Genomic DNA, 23,788 nt, shown 5'->3' with positions numbered 1-23,788 from the left:
GAATTTAACAACATCATATTAACTTTAAGATTACCACAACCAGTTGCAATAGTAATATAGTGTCCTTTTAAAATAAGTTATTTGAAACAAAAAGTTCACAAAGACTTGGACACAGCTGAGCGACTGAACAACAACAAAGCAAAAAGTTAACCAATTAAAGATTTTAAGTACATAATTGTATGGGTATGGGTTGTTTATAGATATGGCGAAACTTAGGAAGTGGTATTCCAGTGATGAAAGTTTGAAAAATTTAGACTTATACTAGATCTCTTCTTCCTTCTGTAACTTAGAGGGGCTGCCTTTAGTTCAGCCCGATTAGAACAATGTGAGAAATTTATCCTGAGATGGGGAAGGGGTTTGGGGTGGGTTTTGGGTACTAGACTTCCAAATCTAGACCCTATCTTTTTCCTAAGATGTTGGGTCAACTTTTGAAGCCCCTAGACTTTTTTGGACTTTGTATCTTTAGCTATTAAAATGAGATTATTAGTTTTAAGTGATTACTAGCATTCCTTCCTGCAATAAATTTGTAACTCTTTGAGTGATTAATAAATAAACCTCTCCTCTTGTGAATAAATACAGCTCTCCTCTTGTAAATAAATAAACCTCTCCTCTATCTAATTGATAGTGGTTAGATACAATTTTTTCCTTCTGAATGCCATCAATATCATGTGTCAGTGTGAGAGCCTGTTCCCAGACTAACATCTACAGCAAGGAAAACATCAAGTTCATTCTCTAATGATGATTCATATTCTACCTTATTTTCAAAGGACAGTTATTTCAAGAGTGAATCTCTGCTTTAGTTAGAGTGATTGATTAAAATGGAAAATGAAATTGTAAACGAAAATGTTTCAATTTCCTTTATGCCAACCCCCTACTCTCCTAAGTAGTTTCTTTGCAGTCATATCTAATCAATTTGTAAATTTTATAAATTTTCTAAATCAATTTTGTTCCGTAGTGTATCAACTCATAGGTCCTTATACTTAAAAAGATGTCTCCATTTTCTATTTACTGATATCTTTCCATCTTTTAAAATGTATTTCCCCTGAGAAAAGGGAGGGTGGGTGAAATATTCTCTAACTATCTGAAAGTTCTTCTAAATTTTATTGTGACTTAATGTTACTTTACAGTCCAAGTAACTTTTAGAATAGAAGCATGCAACTTATTTGGAATATAACTATATGGCAACTTCCACCATCAAAGGCACAACCAGGGACCAGGTATAAAATGAAAAATGAATAGCATGTGAATTTAAAAACAACACATATACATGTAGTGTTGGATCTAAAAAATTTGAGTTTGATGCTAGCTTTAAAAGGTTTAAAGATATAAATATGAACAATTTCTTCTCTATGATTAGATAGGAAGAATTACTCCCTGCCATTTTTTGAACTGTATCAGGTTCACTTTTGCTCTTATTTACTCTTACGAGGGTGATTTTGTGCAAGCAATTTAACAATTTATGATTCTGTTTTCATATCTGAAAAAAGTAGTTAAGAATACATACAACTGATCTGACCAAATCAGTGCTTTCAAGTAAAACCTTCGATGACATAGTGGGTAACCTCCTATCCTGGTACCCAACTAGTGTTAATCCCAACATTGCAAGAACACTGTCCGATCAGTTGAAATTAAACACACACTTGATTTTGGAAGATCATCTTTTACTGCTCTTCAGAGCTTCCTTCCTTCTCTTATTCTCCATACGATAGTAAACTAGATTTCCTGTTTTCGGTCCTTAAAGATTAGAAGAGAAGTACAGAAGATGCAAAGGACACTTGGAGGAAAAAAGACAAAGAAAATGAACAAAGTAGAAATAATTTAAAACTCATAAGTATCCAGGGCCATTTACTGCAGGGGATAATAGCCCCTCATACCTCATGGTCACTTAGGCCTTTTCTATATTCTAGAAGATACATCGATCTAAGATAAATAGAACTAAGATATAACAAGGGGTATTTCAAATGAAAATCTTGATTTATTAGGGCTAAATTAAATTATATATACTTTGCTTATTTTAGGAAACATATAATTCATTTTGGAAGAATTTCAGAATGAAAAGGTCAAAATCTTTTAAATAAATATTTTTTGTGCTTTTACGGGTAAACCCTTAGCCATCCAAAAAAACGTAGCCATTGAGGGCTCAGTCTCCAGTGGTTCCACATAAGTATGGTATTCCTGAAGAATCTTTTGTGTATTTCCAGCAAATAAGGGCGCACACATTCTATGGGAGAGGATAGGCATTTCTAATTACTAAGTTAAAGTGATTTCTGCGCAGATGACCTTTATGTTTCAATAAAGAGCATTTGATAGAAATCACTTGTGGATTTTAGCAGGAGCAACTTTCTTACATTCTTTTGCCAGGACTTTGTGCTGGGACTGTTTACCTAGGTAGGACTCAGGGGCTGGCATTTGTGCTGTCACCTTGAGTCTCATGAAGTCGTCTGTGATCCTCTGGACAAAATATTTAAAGTTGCATATTGACACAAAAGCCCTTTCTAAGTTATAAGAACAGCACAAACATGAGTTAGTACAAATGATCACCATTACATACTGACTCAGTACTGCTGCCCTGAGCTAAACGACTCTGAAAGCAGTCAAGGAACGGGCAGTTGCGCATGCCAGAGAAGAGAGCACATAGAGTCCAGCGCCATCAGAGGTCAGCTACCAGGGCTGGAGTTTTCAAAGAAGCAGATAATGCCAGTTTTATGGCCATTAATAACATTTTAGTTATATAAACAATGATAAGAGTACTAAAAAGCAAATTCTGTTTTGCAGTGTGCTCTGATTGCCAACAGGGTTCAGAAATGAACTTTCTCCTTGTGCACGTAATTGCATAATGGACCACTGATCATCCTCCAGCCCCTCCCCAGCTTCCAGCTCCCTTTTATGGACAGTCCTTAGTCTTGCCAGACCCCTCAGCTGTTCCAGGGAGAGAGCTTCTTGGGTTTCTCCTTTAAAGCTCTTTGATAGCTCCTCTGGTAGTTAATGTACCAAATGGTCTTCAGGGCATTTCCTACATGGCTCTGCAGCTCATCGGAGCACCTTGACCATGGATTTCCTCCCTCGGTGTTTTGTACATGTTGAAGGGCTCAGTTCAAACACCAGGCCCACTAGCTTCTGGAAAGGTGTGGCAGAGCTCAGTGCTGATTTGGGTGTCTGCCTCAAAACAAGAGATTTTTCCAAAGGATATCCTGTAGTAGATAAATCATTTCATTAGACCAGGTTCACTTTTTAAACCAGGAAGCAGAGTGCCTGCCATGTAGGAAAACTCAGATAAAGTTGTTATGACTGTTCTCAGAGCACTTGTAAATATTGTTGTCAGTGTCTTTTATACAGGTTCCATCATGACTGTATTTAAACATGGACAGGTTAATTATTTGTTTGAAGGCTATGTTTATTGACAACTGATAAGAAAGCTGTGAAATGAGTCCTTTACATATTGCAATGACAATGTTTTTTTTCCCCCCAAATGTCTCCCACTAGTTGATTACTCCTCATGCCATCCGTGTGCAGACTCCTCCTCGGCATATCCCTGGTGTTGTAGAGGTCACCTTGTCCTACAAATCCAAACAGTTCTGCAAAGGGACACCTGGCAGATTCATTTACACAGGTAAGAACTACTGCAGATGGTGGACAGAGCGGTTTTGACCTTGTGGGTCTTTGACTCAATCTTGTATGTATAAGTGTTATTTTATTCTAAAATCTATGTCTTCTTAAGACCCATTTTCTCTGTTTCACCTCATTTATGATGAAATGAGTTGCTACTACTACTACTATTATTATTACCATTATTATTAGATAAGATTTCATCTAGGTGTCCTTGTTGAATGACAGGATCTGTTGAAATTGTGGGTTAGATACCTAATGCAGTGGCATGAGCAAGGAGGAGTGCTAGACAGTCCTAAGAGTCTCGGGATGTTAAGCCATCATGTGGGGGTTTGCTTGCTTTATGGAGTAGGAATGTGCTTGAGTGCACAATACAACTTTCTTCTAGCCTGGGCACGGCCATTTAAAGACTTTTGGTGATTTTCATATTTAATTCTGGGTTGGTGCTTTCTTTCCCTTTAAACTTCATTTTGTTCCCCATGACTGCCTCCTGCCACCCCAAACACATGGACCTGCCTTGGCACATGGATCTATCTTGCATTAAGAAGGTAGGGTTCTAGGGTGAAGGTGAATTTCCTCAAGTCACCTGGAGAGAACCAGGCAGGTTCTCTGTGGAATCATATCAAGTGCATAATCTAAGTGCCTAGTGTGTAGTCAAGAGATCCTCAGAGTGTTACGTGTAAAACAAACATCCAGGGATCTTTGTTGCAATCCAGATTCTGATTCAGTAGCTCTGGGTGGGATCTGAAACTCTGCATTTCTAACAAGCTCACAAGGAGAGGCTGATGATCCTGGTCCAAGGACCACACTGGCTATGGGGACCGTCTAGGTCCTCTGCTATGTAGCAGTCATTGCTGGGTTGGCGCCTCCAGAAATTGGCCCCATGTTTGCTTCTTTAATCAATAAAGGACCACAAAGCCAGATTAAGTACAGAGTGTAAGTTGCTTTCACACAAAGAGACTCCAAAGCATGAAGGGACAACTGTGTCAACACATCCTAATTATAACCATACAATTAAATGGACAAATTTTATTTTACTGTGACATTTTATCTCAAAGCATCTTTCCTGTTGCATTTTAATAGGAGGAACAAAACCGACCATGCTTCTCAGTGACTCGCTCTCCCCCCTCAATCCTCTCTCTCAAAATTATAAAAACAGCTAATGCATCCTGACCCTTGGAAATGCCTCCCAGTCCTTTAAACAAAATGCAGGTTTGGTGCCTGCCTGACGATTAGTTTTAGTTAATTGAAAATTATAGGATTGACCCAAGAGGAAAATTTTATTTGCACTCCAATCACTTTTACAAATTAAGGAAAATTACCACAATTTTGTTTAGCTAAGGTTTCACACTGAGTTCAAGAAATTAGCTCAGCCATCCCAACAAAGTCAGCACTTTGTTAGCAAGCACTTGAAAAAATAATAGTCTATCTGGAGTTTTGTGGTGTATACAAACGAAGCATAGAGAAAGCTATGATGCTTTATAGAAGTAGGCCAAGTGTTTTTAATTAGGCTCATTGGTTCAGCATAAGTTTTGAAGAACAATCAAACTAGCAGATTAGCTGTTTCTTTTAAAGCTAGGATTTCTTGCCATTCATTTTTCCCATGAGAACTTCCACATAGCGCTTTTTTTTTTTTTTTTTTTTTACAAGCCTCATTATGGGCCTGCAGGAAAAGGACCAATTGAAACTTCTGATACTGTAACATTCCCCACCATCATTCCGATGGATGGGAGTTTTTCACAATGTTCTTCACTGAACTCGGTGTTCTGGAACATATTACAAAACCACAGAGGCCAAATGTTTTCTCTGAGGAGTTTGGACTCTGTTTTTGGTCGAAAACATTTAGGCCTCGCTGGCTGCTTATTTACTCTGCCATTAAGAACAAGAAAAGGAGAAGAAGAAGAAGAAAACGCTCGTGTGGTGGGAGGAACGAGAGGCAATCAAGCGTGATTCCGCTTTGGTGACAGCGTCTCTGCCCATTAATGGTTCCATTCTGTGGTCAGGTCTCATTTAGAAGAAATTATTTTTAATCAGTGCTCAACAAAATATCCCCTTGAGCCACCTGGCCATAAAAGTTAAAAAAAAAAATCATCCTTATTAAATTACTTAAGTTCTCAAAAGAAAATAGCTAGGGGACCCATCATTATTGGGATTTTTTTTTTTTAACCATTAAAAAAATTGCCATCAATTTAAGAAATCACATCTTGGAAAACCTGTATCAGACAGGGGAATTAAGATCAAAGATAAAAGCGGCCGATCTGCAAGTCTCACAAAGTAGTTAAGGATAAGAGAGAGAAGTCCTGGGTGTGCTTGCACATGTGTAAGTATGCGGGAAATTTAAAGTATGAAAAAATGCTTTTGCTGATCCTGCCTCAAACTGTGGGCCATAGATAGGAAGACTTAGTTTTTTAAGTATTCTAAGAGAGAGACTCACCACTCTCTGCTTCGGAAAAATAAAATTTTCGAAGAAACCGGTACAAAAACTTCCCCATTGATATAGCTGGCTGTTCACAGTCACTGTGACTACATCACTTCTAACAAAAGAGAGTCTCTGTTAATTGGTGAACCACACCGAAGACTCTTGATCATTATCGTTAAATGCCCCTGCCAGGGGTCACACATTCATGGCTGGTGCTGCCAGACCTTGGTGGTTTGCTCAGTTTACCTCTCTGCTTGTCACCATTCTCTAGCAAAGGCATCGAGATGGGTCATAAATTCTCTCTGTTCTTTGTATCCGAACAACCACTCAGCTCATTGGAAACCTGCAGCCCTCCCCTTCCATCCCCTGCCACAGAAGCTCACACTTCATTTTCTTTAACATCTATGGCATTTCAAGATGCGAGGCTTGGTTTTCTGGATAGGGTGAGCCAACACTGTTTCTTAGGAGAATACCACTTGGAATTTTTCCTTTAAAAAAAAAAAATTGTCCTGGGACTGAAAAACAACATCCCAAACGTACTGCTTTTGAGTGCGTGTGAGAGGATTTGCGCGTGCGTTATGTGCAAGGCTCTAAAAATCCATAATCAATGAAAAAGAAAAACCCCCCACACAACCGAGACAGGAACAGCCTGGCCTAATCTATGCAAATAAAAGCAGACTTCTGGGGGTGGGAGGAAAGAATTTGACTAAACACAGATTGCCTGCAAGCTGGCTCCACTTGTAGGGCCAGGAGTGCAGCTCTCCATCTTTGGTGCTTCAGACCAGGGACACGTGCGGATTCTCAGCTGCCAGCTGTGCCCTCTCTGGTGTCTGCTCAATCAGAGTGAGGGAGCAGAGTGAATCCCAACTTGATTGGAACAAAAGAGCTCGATATCACGTCCCTGATCTGATTTATTGTGGCCAGTTATTCTCATGTAAATGCACAGCAAGGCTGACTTTAAATTTTAAATCATGTTTTCTCATAGGAGGAAACAAAATCCCTTTCTGAGGACAGGACTTTTTTCAAAGCCCTCCCTAATCCTGTGTCTGGTCCGTCAGTCCAGTGGGAAGTCAATCCCCATAAACCTCCACTGCCTTGGAGGGGGACTCCCCGGTATCTTTGTTCTTCTCAGTAGCTTCTTTGCTGTTCCATCTTTAACTTGTAGAATTCTCTCCTGCTAAGTTGAAGTAACCTTGGGTGTTGATAAAAGACTCTCAGGAGGCTTTAGCTGCTTCTTCAAAGCTCTTTGAGTTGGTTTTTCTTCATAAAAAAATGCCCAAATCCAAATGTACTTTTAAACTTCGTCCCAGTTGGAGTGGGTGGTGTCTTTGGGGAAAAATATGACTGGAACAATGGGCCACCAGGATGCTAGACCAGCTTAGGTGTGTACCAAGAACCATATACTGCCTGTTGCCCAAAAGCTGGTGAAAGCCCCAAAGAGTGCTCTTCTAACAGCTCAGATTTGGTTTGGTTGGGTCACATCTCTAATCCTTTCTGCTGCTGAGTTCTCCTGTTCTTAACATTTTCCACCAAGCTTCCTGCTCCTGTGGAAGGATTAAACAAAATTCTTGTTAGTCTCAGACTTTACTTTGACGTAAATATTCTTCCTGGAAATGCTTCCTGTTTGTACCATATGCCCAGAATTACTTTGCATGTAGAAGGGGTCGTGTTGCCTGAATATATTCCATGAAACTTGATGACATGTACCATATCTTTCCAGTTTTCTTTTTTTTCTCTCCCCATTCCTCTGTGTTCTCTCTCTATCCCCACTCTTCTTCTTTTTTCCCTTCTCACTCTTTTCATTCCTCCCCCCTAGTCTTTCTCACTTCCAAGGAGATGATGCAGCATGGTGATTAAGTCCTTGGGTTTAAGAGTTGATGGGTATAGATTGAAATCTCAGCTCTGCCTCTTACCAGAGAGATTATTTTGGGTATGTAGTGTGATGGCTCTAAACCACAGTTACCTCATGTTTACATTATTACAAGGAAAAATAACTTGCTGGGGTTGTTCTTAGTAGCAGGGAAATGTGTATAAAGCACTTAAGGTGAGCTAGCATGAGCACTTAGCCAGATATTAGTAGTTTCCGTTAATAAGTGATGATCATTATTCATTCATTCATTCATTCATTCATTGCTGTCCCCAATATGGTGTAAATATTTTACATGTTGTTTATCTTCTCCATCATGTTCTAGAGGTCTATGAAATGTCCTTTGGAATTTTAGTAATAAACCTGTAGTCATCAGTAAATTAGAGAAATAAGTGATACTAATCAACCGCAAATAAAGACAGCACAGTATAGATATGGTATCAAGAAAAAGATTTATGAATGTGATTCATATTATTTTGATTATTCATACTATTTTGATTAAACAAGTATTTTCTTAGAAATGGCCTCAAATAATAAACATTTAATAAAGCATCCCAGATTTATTAAGTTCTCAGGTGTTGATTTTTCAGGAACAGCACACTTGTTCTCTTATTTCCATCCCTAAGGCCTCCATCTTCTGGAGGCCATGGTAACATGGGTACCATCTATCACCAGCCCCCTTCAAAGGTATTAGGTTATAATCAGTTTTAACTCCCCTTTCAAGAGGTTTCAGGCAGAAAGCTCTGTTTTTTAGTTCTTGGAAACCTGCACAAATGAAGGCTGCCATCCTGGGGATAAACAAAGTTATCAGGCTTAGGGGAAAAGTAGAGAGTTTCCACCAAGTGAATCTCCTCTTTTTCTGCCTCCTCTTACACTAATTCATTGCCAGATTAAACTTCTAGAAAATCAGTTTCCTATCATTTCTGTGCAGAGAAACTTTTCTTATTTGCTCCCTCTATGTAAGATATAGCCCAAACCCCTGGGCTTGCCGTTCACATTTCACTGTGCCCTGGGTCCAGTGCTTTCTGGGCCCTTCTAGTCCCAGTCTCCCCACTGTGCTTCAAGCTTACTTCATGGCTAGCAACTTTGAATATGGTGATTTTCCTAGATCCAGTTCAAACTTGATTCCCCTCTGAAGTGTCCTCTGGCCACTGTAGCAAGTGGCCAGAGCATGAGATCAGGGAGGTCTGTGTTCTAGTCCCAGCCCTGCTAACTGGCTATGAGACATGGGACAAGTTGCTGACGTGCTCCAGACTTCAATGTTTTTATTGTAAAATGGGCCAGTTGACTAGGTGACTTTGATGTTTCCTATGGTTTATCCTGATTAGCTGGAAGAGTCGCTGTCCTTGGAGCTCTTTTGTTGCATGTGCTTACATGGCTCATTCATCATTCACTTCCTTATACCTTCACTCTCTTCTGTTCTTATATAGGCACATCTCCAAAAGTCCACAGGCAGCGAACCTTCCCTGAAATTATCTTGTTTTGCCCACTGTAAGCACCTTGACTCAGTATCTTACTTACGATAGATGTTCTGTAGTAATTGAGTGACATATTGCACACAATCAATGGGTCCTCATTGATTTTTGTGCTCTGGATGGCAGGGAATGTAAATAAGAGCTGTTAATTAAGAATCTATCTCCTTTAATGTGAACTTACATGTAAAGAGCATAGTCGTTGGATTTTTTGTTAAAGAAAAAAAAGTAGAGTTGGATCTATATTACATAGTACTAATTTTTTATCTGTAAAATGAGATATTTTAACATTAACTGCATCTAAGAAGTCAATAGGTCAATGTATGTGATGCTTTCCTGGTACAGTATGAGTGTTCCCTAAAAGCAAACACAAAAGGAGAGAAGCAGATAATGGGTACGTTTCTCTTCAAACTATTAAGAACTGGTTGTGAGAGCACATTTTATTTAGTATTGCATATATGCCAGCTTTCATCTGATTAAGGAAATGGTTTCTTTCTAGGTATTAGAGTCAGAATCAAAAGATCTAGGTTGTCTGATTTTATGACTTTCTTTTGTTACTCCATTCACTCATCTCACAAGTATTTGTGGATTGTCTGTTCTATTCTAGGCAGTGTTCTAAAACTGTGTTGAGAAAAACCATGTTCTCATGGATCTTGTAGTTTAAGAGGGAACATGGATATTCACAAGTTTACAATTTCAAACCTACTGAGTGTCCAGAAAAACAAGTACAGAGTTTCAAGCAAGAATATAACAAAGGATCCCCAGTCAGTCAGTCAGAGATATTTTCTGTCAGATAAAGATGCATGAATTGAGATTTAAAGGGTGATTAAGAGTTAACCTGGCAGTTCATGAAGGATTGGGTTGGGTGCGTTTGGCAAAAGAAACTGAGTGTTCCAGAAGAGAGGAACATGTAAAAGGGCTCTGAGTGAGAGGAAATGTGACATCTTGGAAGGCTGTAAAAATTCCACTGAGGCTGAAAAATCAAGAGAGAGGAAAAGAATGGCAAGAGAAAAGACTGGAGCAGCGGGCGGAGACAAGCCTGTGAAGCCTTGTAGCCGTGGGGAGGAATTTAGTTGTCTGTCATCCCAAGAGCAATGGGCAGTCCTTAAAGTGGATAGGTGGGCATAACCCGACTTTTATTTTGAAAGAAAACAGAAGCAGAAAAACTCTGGCTGGCTGGAGCATAGGAAACCAAAATGGATGCTACAAGTAAGACCTGTAAGGAGGCCTTTGCAGTAGTCTGGGAAAGACATTTGATGTCTTTAATTTGGGTAGTAATGGGTAGAGGTGGAATATAGTGAGAGGATTCAAAAGATATTTAAGAGGAAAAGTGGACAGGACCTGGGGATGGGTTGGATATGGAGGTGAAGGGGATGAAGGGCACAGGCCGATTTTTGGATTCCTCTCAGTGAATAGATAGTGGGGTTATTCCTCCTCTGGGCGCCCCAAGGGTCTTGTGGGTATCAGTAAAAGAATGGGCATGAAAATGCTTTGTAAAGGGTGGTATTCTACACATGTGTTAATTGTTATAAAGATGGGTCTAAGAAAATTCAGTAAGAATGGGGGAAAGGAAGGCAAGAATGTGTTTTCTTTTATATCAGATTGTTTTCACTTAGGACTCAGCTGAAGGAGAGCTGTGTAATGAACATTTGACGAGCAGTTTTGCCTTAGCTGTGTCCTAATTGGAAAAGACCCAAGAAGAAAGAAAAATTAACAGGCTGCTCCTGTCCACATGTCTCAAATATTACTCCAAATGAGCCATTTACACACAAAGAAAAGAATTCAAGGCGGAGAGAATGTTTATTCTTTTTTGCTTTTGTGATCCAAAGGCTAAGCTCCAAGCCTCTTCTCCTCTGCCAAAGGGAATTTTTTCACAAAATACGATCGCTCCTGATCTGACATACATTGATGTGACTGGTGGTCCTCAACTCAGTGGCATCTGTAAACTTAAACACCGTTGGTGCCATATGGGGACAAGAGCAACAAGAATCACTGAAAATACCCATTGTACTTCTGTGACATCTGTAAAATGAAAGCCGTTTCTGCAAAGAATAAAGCTAGTCTGAAGGAAGCATATTATTTTGCATATTTTATGTACATACTTTCCAAGAAATACGACCTTTATTTCCTATTTGGAGTGGAGTGTAATCAGGACTTGAGTAGCTAGTGTAACAGGATCATTAAAAGGGATATTTTCACTGACATTAGAGGTCTAAATGGCCACTAGGCCTTATATACAACCTTGGCTTTTTCCTGTCTACCCAAAGTTAATAAGTGATAAGGCCAGGAGAGAGATAAATCACAGAAATCCCTGTCCAAAGAAAACATATTGACTACAGCCAAGCAAATAACAGACCATAACCAACGGCCCCATTCATCATTCATGTAATAGGGATATAAACTAGTTCCTACCAATGAAACCGTATAGAAGGAAAAGGCAGATAAGCTTCCCCAATCTAAGGCATGTGATTTGGTTATTAAGGGACATGAACTATTTGTCACATGGCTTTAATCTTTAAGATGTGTTGCCATTTCTAAACTATAAATTTCTAGTCAGGGATTAGAAAGCTATTAACAATAAAGGTAGGGACTGAGCTTTATATGCATTCATGCCAACGTAATGCAATACTATAAAGCCTTGAACCTCTAATCTATTTAGTATGATTGAACATGATTTGGTTTTCAAAGCCAATAAACTATTTGGAAGTTTTCAAGGCTGTTGTTTTTTGTTTTTTAACCCAGCATCATGATAAATTAACCCTTCGGTACTTAAACTGTGTACCTTGAAACTTTCTCTAATATCCTGAGGGCAGTGGGTGGGAGGGAAATGAAAATGAAGTTCTTTCTTTTTCTCCTTTCCTAACATTTATTCCAAATGTTTGATGGCAAAGTATTTTCTGTTTCATGTGTCCACCGTTATAATGGTATGGATGTTTGTCTTTCTGTCCATTAACTAAGTGGTGTGGCGCCCACTGGAGCATTAAAATTTTTCTTTCTTTATTGCAAAGTTGCCCATGCTGATTTCAGACAATTCAGTAAGCACCAATAGAAAATAATTAAAACAGTATTAAAAGTTCAACATTTATCCCAGCTCTTTATACATAAATAACACATGTTAGCTGTTAATATTATTTTTTAATGGGATATGTCTTATCTTTTTCCTATGCAGATATCTGAATCATTACCAAAATAGGGTGATTCCTTACATAATACTCATTTGGCCTTTCACTTAACTACATATCATAAACTTCAGAGCTTTATAAATTTAAAATAATTTTTAATCTCTCATGATCATTTCACACTTTAAAATCTCATCACGAGTTGTATCTTCACCTTCTTGTTGAAGCATAGGTACATTGAATCTGGATTCTCATCTCCTTTTGTTCCTGAAAAGCCTACAGCACAAGGTCATTGGTCTTATACCCATGTGGTTCTTGGCATCCTTATTGGTTGGGGTTTATCAGCTACCCCAACTGACTGTGCATAAGTAGCTCTGAAGGCCTCAAGTGTCAGAGGACCCAAGTCTCAGAGGTTTGGACTAGCACCCTCTCCTCCATAGCTGTTTGTTCTCAACCTGAACCACCAGTGAAGTCCAGTCTGTAAAATGTCCCCCACTATGTGAAGCGGCACTGTGCTTCCCACAGGTAAAAACGAGAACTCATCTGAAACACTTAACATCTCTGAATTCCAAAATTATAACAATAGGTGGGGCAATGCAGCTCCCTCTCCGACCTTCTTCCCCAGGATAGCAGTGTTACCTACTAGAGTTTTGAACTCCTCTTTTCTTTCCTCTCTCTACTATGTGGGCTTCCAACAGCCTTTCTGGACTTCTCTACTGTTGTTCTCTCCTATTTCACACCTTTTTTTTTTTATTGTTACTGTATCCTCTCTGTTCATCTTCTTCCTGATTGCATTACTGGAATGTAAAACATTTTTTCCTCTGAGAATCTGTGTAAGGCCACCTCTCTTTAGATAAAAACACTTAGAAAGGTGAAGTGCCTTCCCCTAGGTGATGTAGTTAATACATGGAGGAGCCAGGATTTGGACCCCAGTCAAAGGATACCAGAGCCTGGGAAGCAGTAAATCCCCTGTGGTGTTACTTTCACTTACTCCGTTTTTGAATTATGTGATTTCAAAAAGATTAGATTGTTGGCGATGGGAGAGTAGGGGTATTTCTAGGAGGTCGAGGAGGAACTACAGCCTTGCATATTTTAAACAAATCATGTCATGAGGAACATCATGCATATTCATATAGGAGGGAAAATTTTAAAAACACGAAAAGTATGGAGAGATCCATTAACCCATCCCTCTGTTATTGTTTTTTAGTCTTCTGAGATTATTTTGGGAACTCTTATGTATTTCTGTCAGAGTTAATCGCAGTATGTTTATATAGTTTTGTATCCTCCTTTATAATTTGAATTGGAGAGTAAACATTTCCTCTATTAGCTTAATCTCTTCCTAAATGCATCTTAGTGGGTATGTAATAGTCTATTTGTGGCCACATCATAATTTACCTAATTGTTCCCCTCTTGTTGGATAGTCACATCTTTTCTTTGAGGGAACTTTTAGCACCGCATTTGTGGGAACAAGAGGATGATTTTGAATATAAGGTATTCTGTCATTTTCCTAAAAAGTTTTCTATATTTTAGGACCAAGTAAGCCAAACATATGTATTTATAGATGCCAGTGAGTCTATTTATAGTATTTTGCACATTAATTTAGTTAAGTATACAGATTTAAAATCCCATACATAATTGACAACATTTACAAATATAACTTTTTCCACCTTTAGGGTTTATACTTCTATTCAAACTCATTACAGTCATCTTTAACATCAGTTTGTTTTATTATTAGCAAAATCAGAGCCATTTTTAGTCCCACTATATTCTCTTCTATTTCAGCTGTTTGAGATCTTCTGTTTCAGTCTGGACCTGATGCTTTCTCTGGAAATTTTATCAAAGCCATAACTAACCATTTTCTATATTTAAGTCTCCAAACATAACCACTTCAGCAATGTTCTTAAAACTGGTCTTTGAAAGTCTTGTTTTGAGGAACATTTATAATGGTGAGAGACCATTGCTACATTGCTATCTGAGAAAATTGCTGCATTTATGTAAGTTTTCTAATCTTCCTTGTTTCTACTATCCTCTTCAGGCGACCTCTTAAGCATTACCAAACCATCATGGATTATAGTTGCTTCCTGCCCCAAATAGTATTTAGTTTTAAAAATAACATAATTGGAAGCCACTTTGTCTTAAGAGAGACTTTAAAATTATTCAAGTATATAACAAGGGAGCTTTTTAAAAGAAGAGTATTTTGTCCATTTATGTCAGCATACTGATCCATCTTTTCTATTGGTGGGTCATTTGGTATATGTGATCCTTGGTGTGAACTGAATACTATGAGGGGCTTCCCTGGTGGCTGAGATGGTAAAGAATCCATCTGCAATGAGGGAGACCTGGGTTTGATCCCTGGGTTGGGAAGATCCCCTGGAGAAGAGAATGGCAACTCACTCTAGTATTCTTGCCTGGAGAATGTGATTCTTGGAGTGAACTGAATACTATACCACATAGCATTTTTTATTTGAATAGACTGGATCTTAAATGGATCTTATATTATTCAGGGCACTTAAAGTGCAAATCATACCATTAATGTCAGATTGGTGAATTTCTGCTAAACCTCTCAACGGAGAGGGAGTAGACAGAAGCTGGGACTCCCTATATCATGGGCAGGAATAACATCAAAAGAGCAGGCTGGCCCTTGAACCCATGGCTCTTTGGCCTCCTAATGTAGTTGTTCATCTTTTCCTGTTAGTATCAACTGTAACTCCCTTCTGTGTATCACAGGGGGATGCCTGACTGGCTGGACAGTGCTACCTGGGATCAGCCTCGGTGGTTAGCGTCAGGAGGTCTCAACTCCCACGGCTCAGCTGGTAAAGAATCCACCTGCAATGTGGGAGACCTGGGTCTGATACCTGGGTTGAGAAGATCCCCTGGAGAAGGACAAGGCTGCCCACTCCAGTATTCTGGCCTAGAGAATTCCATGGACTATATAGTTCAGTTCAGTTCAGTTCAGTCGCTCAGTCGTTTCCGACTCTTTGTGACCCCATGAATCGCAGCACGCGGGTCGCAAAGAGTCGGATATGACTGAGTGAATTTCTCTTTCACTTTAGTGCCAAGAATATATACGCATTAAATATCTGCACAGAATAAGGTCCTCCCAATCATGCTACAGATACAGTTTCCTTTTGGTGTTAACTGACTTGTTAAATATTCACTGAGACCAAGCTGATTATTTGAGTTTATTGGGAGGTTTGGGTGGAGGAAAGCATCCCTAAAAAATCTGTTCTGAGCAGGCTGTATATCTTGTTCTTCTCCAGTTTGTTCAAGACTAGAAAATGGAACATGTGCACCGATTAGCTCAGACGATGTAGGAGGATCATCTAAAGACTTGGTGATTTTGCTTAATAAAATTATTGGCATCAAAGCTAAAAAATTTTTGTGACTTGTCAGAAAGTTATATGTTAGGGACCAAAGAACAAGCTTGACTATTGGGCCTCTGTGTCTCATCTTTGTCTTTCTTTTTTAGATTAATTTTTATTGGAGTATAGTTATTTTGCAGTGTTGTGTTAGTTTCTACTGTATAGAAAAGTGAATCAGCTGTATGTATACATATGTGTGTGTGTGTTAGTTGCTCAGTCATGTCTGACTCTTTGCGACTCCATGGACTATATAGCCCACCAGGCTCCTCTGTCCATGGACTTCTTAGGACAGGAATACTGGAGTGGGTTGCCATGCCCTTCTCCAGGGGATCTTCAACCTGGGTTTCCTGCATTGTAGGCAGATTCTTTACCAACTGAGCCACCAGGGAAGCCCATATGTATACATATATTCCCACTTCTTTATATTTCCTTCTTATTTAAGTCATCAAAGAACTTTGAGTTGAGTTCCCTGTGCTATGCAGTATGTTCTTATCTATTTTATACATAGTTTCATTAGCACATGTATTGTTAATCCCAATCTCCCAGTTTCTCCCCCTCTTCCTCCCCTGGTGTTCATACATTTGTTCCCTATGTCTTTGTCATATTTTTGTTTTGCAAATAAGATCATCTATACCACTTTTCTAGATTCCACCCATATATGTGTTAGTACACAAGATTTGTTTTTCTCTTTCTGACTTACTTTGTATGACAGTCTTTAGGTCCCTCCATGGTTCTACAAATGGCCCAATTTTGTTCCTTTTTATCTTATGTCTATGTAATTAAGTAAATTTACCTAAGTGTGGTCTGTTTGGTTGACCAAGCCTTTCCCGTTTAATTCTCTTTTGTAAGGTAGAAAGGGCAAGTATTTTTAGCCCCATTTTCACGTATGAAAACTGTGGTGTAGAGAGATGTACAGTGATTTATTTAAAGTCATCTAGGTTACCTAGTGATGGGTCTGGTACTGGATCTTTTTCACCCTAAGTAACTGGTTAGACATTTTGGTATTTCATATTTTTACATCTAAGAATGGACTTTAAATACTTTATTTTTTAGTTTTCTGCGGATATGATTCAGTAATTAGATGGAGGCCTCTAGAGTCTCAGGCTGCCTCTCCAGTATTGCACATTTATTATACATAGCAGTTTTATTTTATTCATACCACTTACCACCAGTTGATATGATCTGAATTATTTCTTATTATTGATACAGTCTTAGATTGTTTTCTCATCTTTAAAGTGGGGAATGATACTATCTCATATGGTTGCTGTAAGGATCCAGTTAGATAATGCATGTGACACCCTTGGCACAGCACTTGCATCCAGTTAGTGCTCACTTAGCAGTGGATCTTATCAGAACAGGATTTGAGAAAAGCAGACTCGTAAGTCTGAATTTTAGAACCAGAAAGGCCCTCGGAGATATCCTGAACCAACCTGCCCATTTCGTAGAAGAGGTAACTGAGGCTTCTGTGGGAAGAGCTTTTCCCAAACTGATCTGATGTATAATTGATTTGCATACAGAACTGGAACAAATCATACATAAATGGACTTAACTAGTTATTTTGTGAATGGACTTCCATATTTATGAATATGTAAAGACATCACATTTTTGCATGGATATAAAAATCATTCAACCAACGTCACCATAGTATTTAGCAGGCTCTTTCTGAATTCTTTAAGGTCATCAGTCTTTGACCTTTCAAGGAAAGGGTGAGATAGTATAGGATGTTTGATTCCTGGGCTTCCAATATGTGATCTGTTTTTTTAAAATGTGTCAGACACCACCATGCCGATTTGTTTACATTCTTGACTTTTTGTTGACAAGAGATGAAGGAACTTTCTCCTTCGTCTCTGAGTAAATCAAACTCTGAGTGGAAAGTCAAGTGCCATTTTACCCTTGTTGAAGTGGAGCCTTGTGATCTAAGGGCATTTTCTTTATCCTGTCTTTTGGTGAGAGCCCAGTTTAAGATCAAGACATCTATTGGTCACCAGAAAGTGTCGGGAAACTTCATCAGACAGGAGGGTCATTGTCTCAAGGTCCAGATGAGGGAGGGGCGAGGCAGCGTCCACCTGAATATGCTGTCCCCGCCACACCCTTGTGTGTAGTGCCTGTGGAAACTAATGAGCATGTTCCCTCAGCCTGAAGACACCTGTGGGCCCTCCACTTTGCCTTTAAATCTCAGTTCCCTGAAAGTCCTTGAGGAGATGTGTCACGCTTTGCTGCATTCAGTGATCTTACACTTGGTGGCTTTAGATGCAAAATCATCATCTTCTCATCATCAGGGGCAGTAAGAGGGAAATACTTGTAAGATGATGGTAACCAGGGGCAAGATGCAAATCTACTTGGGAAGAGATCTGTGCTATGTGCCTGGAACAGTGAGGTGTTTCAGTTGCTATTTGCTGCCTGACTGGCTGCCAGTGAATGAATGTATGGATTCTTGCGGGTCTGCTCTGCAGTTATCAGAGAAGAACATACCGCTGCCTCAGTGGCATATCATAGTCCATTAAAAAATCCAGATTGTATACGCGGGTTCAGCTCGAAACCTCGCTTGGGTCTTATGTTAGAATTGAAATAAAGCTTTTTATCAGACCGTCCTTAAAAGGTACTCAGTTGTTGGTGAAAAGTAAAAAAGACCTAGTTGTCCACTGATACTAAATGTAATGAGTAGAATCAAAAATAAAATATATTAATTCCACTTCCTCAGTTCAGTTCAAGTCGCGTCTGACTCTTTGTGACCCCATGGACTGTGGCACACCAGGCTTCCCTGTCCATCACCAACTCCCAGAGCTTGCTCACACTCATGTCCATCAAGTCAGTGATGCCATCCAACCATCTCATCCTTTATCATCCCTTTCTCCTCCTGCCTTCAATCTTTCCCAGCATCAGGGTCTTTTCCAATGAGTCAGTTCTTTGCATCAGGTGGCCAAAGTATTGGAGTTTCAGCTTTAGCATTAGTCCCTCAAATGAATATTCAGGGCTGATTTCCTTTAGAATTGACTGGTTTGATCTCCTTGCAGTCCAAAGGACATGCAAGAGTCTTCTCCAACACCACAGTTCAAAGCAGCAATTCTTCAGCACTCAGCTCTCTTTATAGTCCATCTCTCACATCCACACATGACTACTGGAAAAACCACAGCTTTGACTAGATAGACCTTTGTTGGCAAAGTAATGTCTCTGCTTTTTAATATGCTGTCTAGGTTTGTCATAGCTTTTCTACCAAGGAGCAAGTGTCTTTTAATTTCTTCACTGGATAAGGGAATGGCAAACCACTTCAGTATTCTTGCCATGAGAATCCCATGAACAGTATGAAATGGCGAAAAGATTCCACTTCTAACTGCAGCTTTTTAAGGGTGGCTCATTTACAACAGACCCAATTTAATCTGCTAATATAAGTATTCAATTAAAGTTGTTCCCACTGCTTTCTTCTCCTCAGAATTCTTTTTCGTACACTTATATATGATGCATTCATGATGTGAATCCTTCTAAGGGTCCAGGTTGTAATGGAAAAGTGGTTTCAGGATTTGATAATTGCCCAAATTAAATAATATATATGTAAATGGAGATTTGAGTGTAACTTGTGCACTGCAATGCTATGAGGAATTGGGTCCCTTTATCCTGGTACCTTTCAGCCAATCAAAATACAGTGCTTCACCTTTTATTCTATACCACTTAGAATAGTTTATTGCATTATTAAGTACATATTACAAGAAGCACATTGTTGTTTAAGACTCATTGATTTAAGTAGAACTATTCTTATAAAGTTCCATAGGTTTTTGCATAAAAAGAGAAGAGGCCATATAAAATTATAAAACCTTAATGTCATATAACAGCCTGTAATATAACATAATTTCCTCCCATTTTCTAAAGAAGCCACCAAAATTTTTTAATGAGTTTATTAAAAGTGCTGTTTGTGAATTCTGGAATGTCATGTCTAATTAGACTTAATGGATTTAAGTATTTCTTTAATGAAATCTGTAGCTTAACTCACCAGGGCTATATTGTCCTTCTGCCCTTAAAGTGATTTTACTTTATTTTTATTTTGGGTGGCATTAAAAAGAAATGAAAGACTATGATTCTGCTTCATCCTCAGATGGATATAGTGAAAAATACAGTGCTTATTATGAAGTTAATGTGAATTACCATGTAATTACCACTGGCTGCACAGTAATGATTATTTAGTTACCACTGAGCATCTCTGCCAAATAACACACATTATTTCATAGGAAGCATAGAATTAACTCAAGTCATCCCGGAACTCACAGAGGGAGTGTATTCCCGGTCTCTCTCTCTTAAGTGTGGGCACTGCTAATGTGAACATCTAAATAATCAAGCTTGGAGCAAACTGACAGCAGAGCAGGGTATGAGTTTACATGATTTGATTTGCTGATGTTTTAAACACTTAGCAGGAGACAGCTATAGAAGCCAATTAGCTCTCTCCAAGGTGCATAGACTTATCTCCTTTGTGAGAAACAATTTAAGGGAATTGCATTGGCCCTTAAACTGGAGGAGAGAAGCAGCATTAGGAATGAAATTTCAGATGCAAAGTGCTGATCAATCGCACCTCCTTCTGTGTTTTTCAGCTTTGCAGTTGTTTGGGCTGCTGCTATTTTAAACGATTTGCACTTTTATTTTGCAAGTACAGGGTTATGTTAAACTTTTCTATGTGAAAACGTTCCTTCAGCTATTGATTATGATGTGCCTTTAAACAAGGCACTCTTTCTAAAAGAGTAAAACAAAAACAAAAACAAAAACATGTCAGTACATTCCGTCCCTTTCAAATACTGCATCTTATTTAGTGTACCGGAATTCCCAGTTTAAAGTAATCACAAAATTTATGGAGAAACGGATAAAAAAGGTTGTAAAATATTGATTTGGGGAAAATAATAACACAACTCATCTATAATAAGAAGAAAAATGAAGCAATAATTCAGGGTGTATCGAGCGGTTTGCTGCTGGGTGTATTGATCCAGTCCTTACGGTATAAGATCGCACCTGAGATTGCTCTGAAAGAAAGAACAGCATTCCTCAGCTCATTATTTCTCAGATACTATCGCCTTGTTACATGGGCCCTGCAGAGTTGGGATTGTTGCAGCTGGGACAGTGGGACCCGCAATAGTAATAATAAATAAATAAATAGCTCAGAAATCTATATTGCCTTAAAGCCACTGTGCCTGGTCTTAATAACACATTGGCTCTGATTTTATAAGTTCTTCGTTGCCTTACAGTAGCAAATGACAATCCCAGTGCCGTGTGGTTCATTTAGGGACCAGAGAGATCTTCGTCTTCTATTATGGGCTCTTGTATTTGGAGGAAATTCTTGTCTTGTCTGAAGACATTTGCATCTGTTGTATCTCTTCATAAGTTACTAAGTTGAATGTGATACATTTATGCCACTTTGTTTTGACATGACATCCTTTTATATTTTAAGACAGTTTTTGGACAAGGCTATAGTATTATTGTTTCTGAGCAAAATCTTTAAGATGGCTTGAAACTTTGACATTCATATGCATCAATCATGAGTCTATAAATTTATCTCTAATGTTTACGATGTTAACACATGAACTTGACAATATGCCATCATCATAGTAACTCCTAAAATGGTAGAATGTATTTCATTGCTGAAGAAGTCTAAGTTCTTTCTAGAACTTAAGATTATCCTATCAGTAGTGAATATTTTGTTATAATTTTGTTTCTTTTTTGAAAGAGAAGGTGTAATAATATTAACATTCTAATTTAACAAAAAAGTTTTTGATACCAATTACCTTCTAGGCTCTGTGACCCAGAAAAATGAGGTTCTTGCCTCCAAGATACTTATATTCTACTAAGAGAAGGAAGGCAATACAGAAGTTAGCAAGTAAATAATGTAATTTTCAGACTGGTAAAAATGTTATGAAAGAAATAAGAACCCCAGTGTTCACTGCAGCACTGTTTGCAATAGTCAGGACATGGACGTAACCTAGATGTCTACTGAAAGACGAAAGGATGAAGAAGTTGTGGTACATTTAAACAATGGAATATTAGTCATAAAAAGGAATGAATGTGAGTCAGTTGAAGTGAGGTGGATGAACCTAGAACTTGTTATACAGAGTGAAATAAGTCAGAAAGAGAAAAGCAGATATATATTAACACATGTATATGGTACTGATGACCCTGTTTGTAGAGCAGGAACAGAGAAGCAGATGTGGAGAACTGACTTGTGGACATAGCAGATGAAGTAGATGGGGGACGGATTCAAAGAGTAACGTTGATATATATATATAACCATATATAAAATAGATAGCTAATGGGAAGCTGCTATATAACACAGGGAGCTCAGCCCAGTGCTCTGTGATGACCTAGAATGGTGGGATTGGCAGGAGGGATGAGAACGTCATTCAAGAGAGAAGAGACATATGTATGGTGGTGGTGGTGGTTTAGCCGCTAAGTTGTGTCCGACTCTTGCGACCCCATAGACTGTAGCCCACCAGGCTCCTCTGTCCATGGGATTTTCCAGGCAAGAATACTGGAGTGGATTGCCGTTTCCTTCTTCAAGGGATCTTCCTGACCCAGGAATCAAACCCAGGTCTCCTGCATTGCAGGCAGATTCTTTACCGACTGAGCTATGAGGGAAGCCCAATTATATGTATACTTATGGCTGATTCACATTGTTGTAGGGCAGAAACCAGCATAACATTGTAAAGCAATTATCCTCCAATTAAAAATGAATTTAAAAAAATAAGTGTGATCTGGTAGAGAGCATAAAGGTGGGAGGAGGGCTTCTTTAAATAGCAAATAGTTCAGTAGAGTTAGAACAGTATATAAATGGATATCACTTCAAGCCTGCAGAGCATCACCCAGACACACTTTTTTCCCCAAGCATCTGTGGATTTTCCCCAGTGCTAAAGCCTTGCTATCATTTGCCCAGAAGCTTCACTTTCACCACCCCATCCCCCAGTCACTCTGTGATCATTATCTAGAAATATGAGCCATACCGGCTGACTATGTTCTCAGCAGATCAAGCTTCCAGAAATTTCAATAAGCATTGATCCATGTCATTGCACCAGATCCTTGAAATTGTTGTTTCTATAATACTTGTCTCTCCATATCTGGCTCTAAAAGAAAAAAAAATTCTGTGGAACAAGAGGCTGATGCCCATGTCAATAAAGGTGGATGGAGAGGGAAGGATGAAGAAACAGAAAGAATAAAATATCCAGCCCTCAAGACTAACTCCTAAAATAGCTTTCAATAAACTACAAAGCATACCCCTCCTTCTTCATCCACAAAGTAAGATTGAAAGTCATCACTGAGTCTTAAACTGTGAATATTGAAATTGCGCGATGTATGGTACATTTAGTGGAGGCAGAAGTCAGTTTAACTTTGTCTTTTAATTTTAAAGATTTATTGGCTGCAAGGAAGGAGAATATTTATAAGCGTTCTTAGGTATTCACAAAACATGTAGTTGCCAAACAGTGCAATGAATGGAAAGAAATCATCATTACGAAGCTGGGTGATTCAGGAAATGTAATGATAAATATGGGAGTGACAACATATTATCTCAGCCCCTTCCAGCCCCACATTTTTGAGTCATGATTATCAAGTGTGCCACTGCAGGGAGTATGCTAAGTCAGTTTGGAGCTAAAGGAATTTTAGTTTTGAAAGAATAATAAGTTAATGTTTGGGAAGTACAAATACAATAAATGACATCAAGTCATCTTAACTTGAATAAATATATATTGTAAAATTGCTTCTACTCTTTAATTTCTTGTAATGAAAGGAAAGTGGCAAGCAACAAGGAAGCAATTAATTGCAACAATGATTACTTAGCTTCTGTAGTGCCTGAATTAAAAAGAATGCTGATTATTTTTCTAATAGATCATATATTTTTAAAATTATTAATGCTTTTAAATAGCAGGTGCATTTGAATCAGTTTAAAACACTATTTGTTTGCTTGTTGGCAAGCAGATTGT

The 23,788-nt window shown here is 38.6% G+C and overlaps 1 protein-coding gene across 5 annotated transcripts in view; it reads left to right on the top strand.

Moving 5' to 3' along the window:
- EBF1 (EBF transcription factor 1) overlaps positions 1-23,788 on the top strand; it is a 410,418-nt gene that overhangs the window by 321,676 nt on the left and 64,954 nt on the right. For all 5 annotated transcript variants that reach the window (XM_061151851.1, XM_061151850.1, XM_061151849.1 and 2 more), the window contains one exon: positions 3,484-3,610. In XM_061151851.1, the coding sequence (XP_061007834.1) occupies positions 3,484-3,610 (127 nt within the window). The remainder of the gene's footprint in view (positions 1-3,483; positions 3,611-23,788) is intronic.

The sequence above is a fragment of the Dama dama genome, chromosome 9 (assembly GCF_033118175.1).
Source record: "Dama dama isolate Ldn47 chromosome 9, ASM3311817v1, whole genome shotgun sequence".
Taxonomy (NCBI): domain Eukaryota; kingdom Metazoa; phylum Chordata; class Mammalia; order Artiodactyla; family Cervidae; genus Dama; species Dama dama.
Note: the sequence above shows the minus strand (reverse complement) of the source record. Positions and strands in the feature narration are given on the sequence as shown.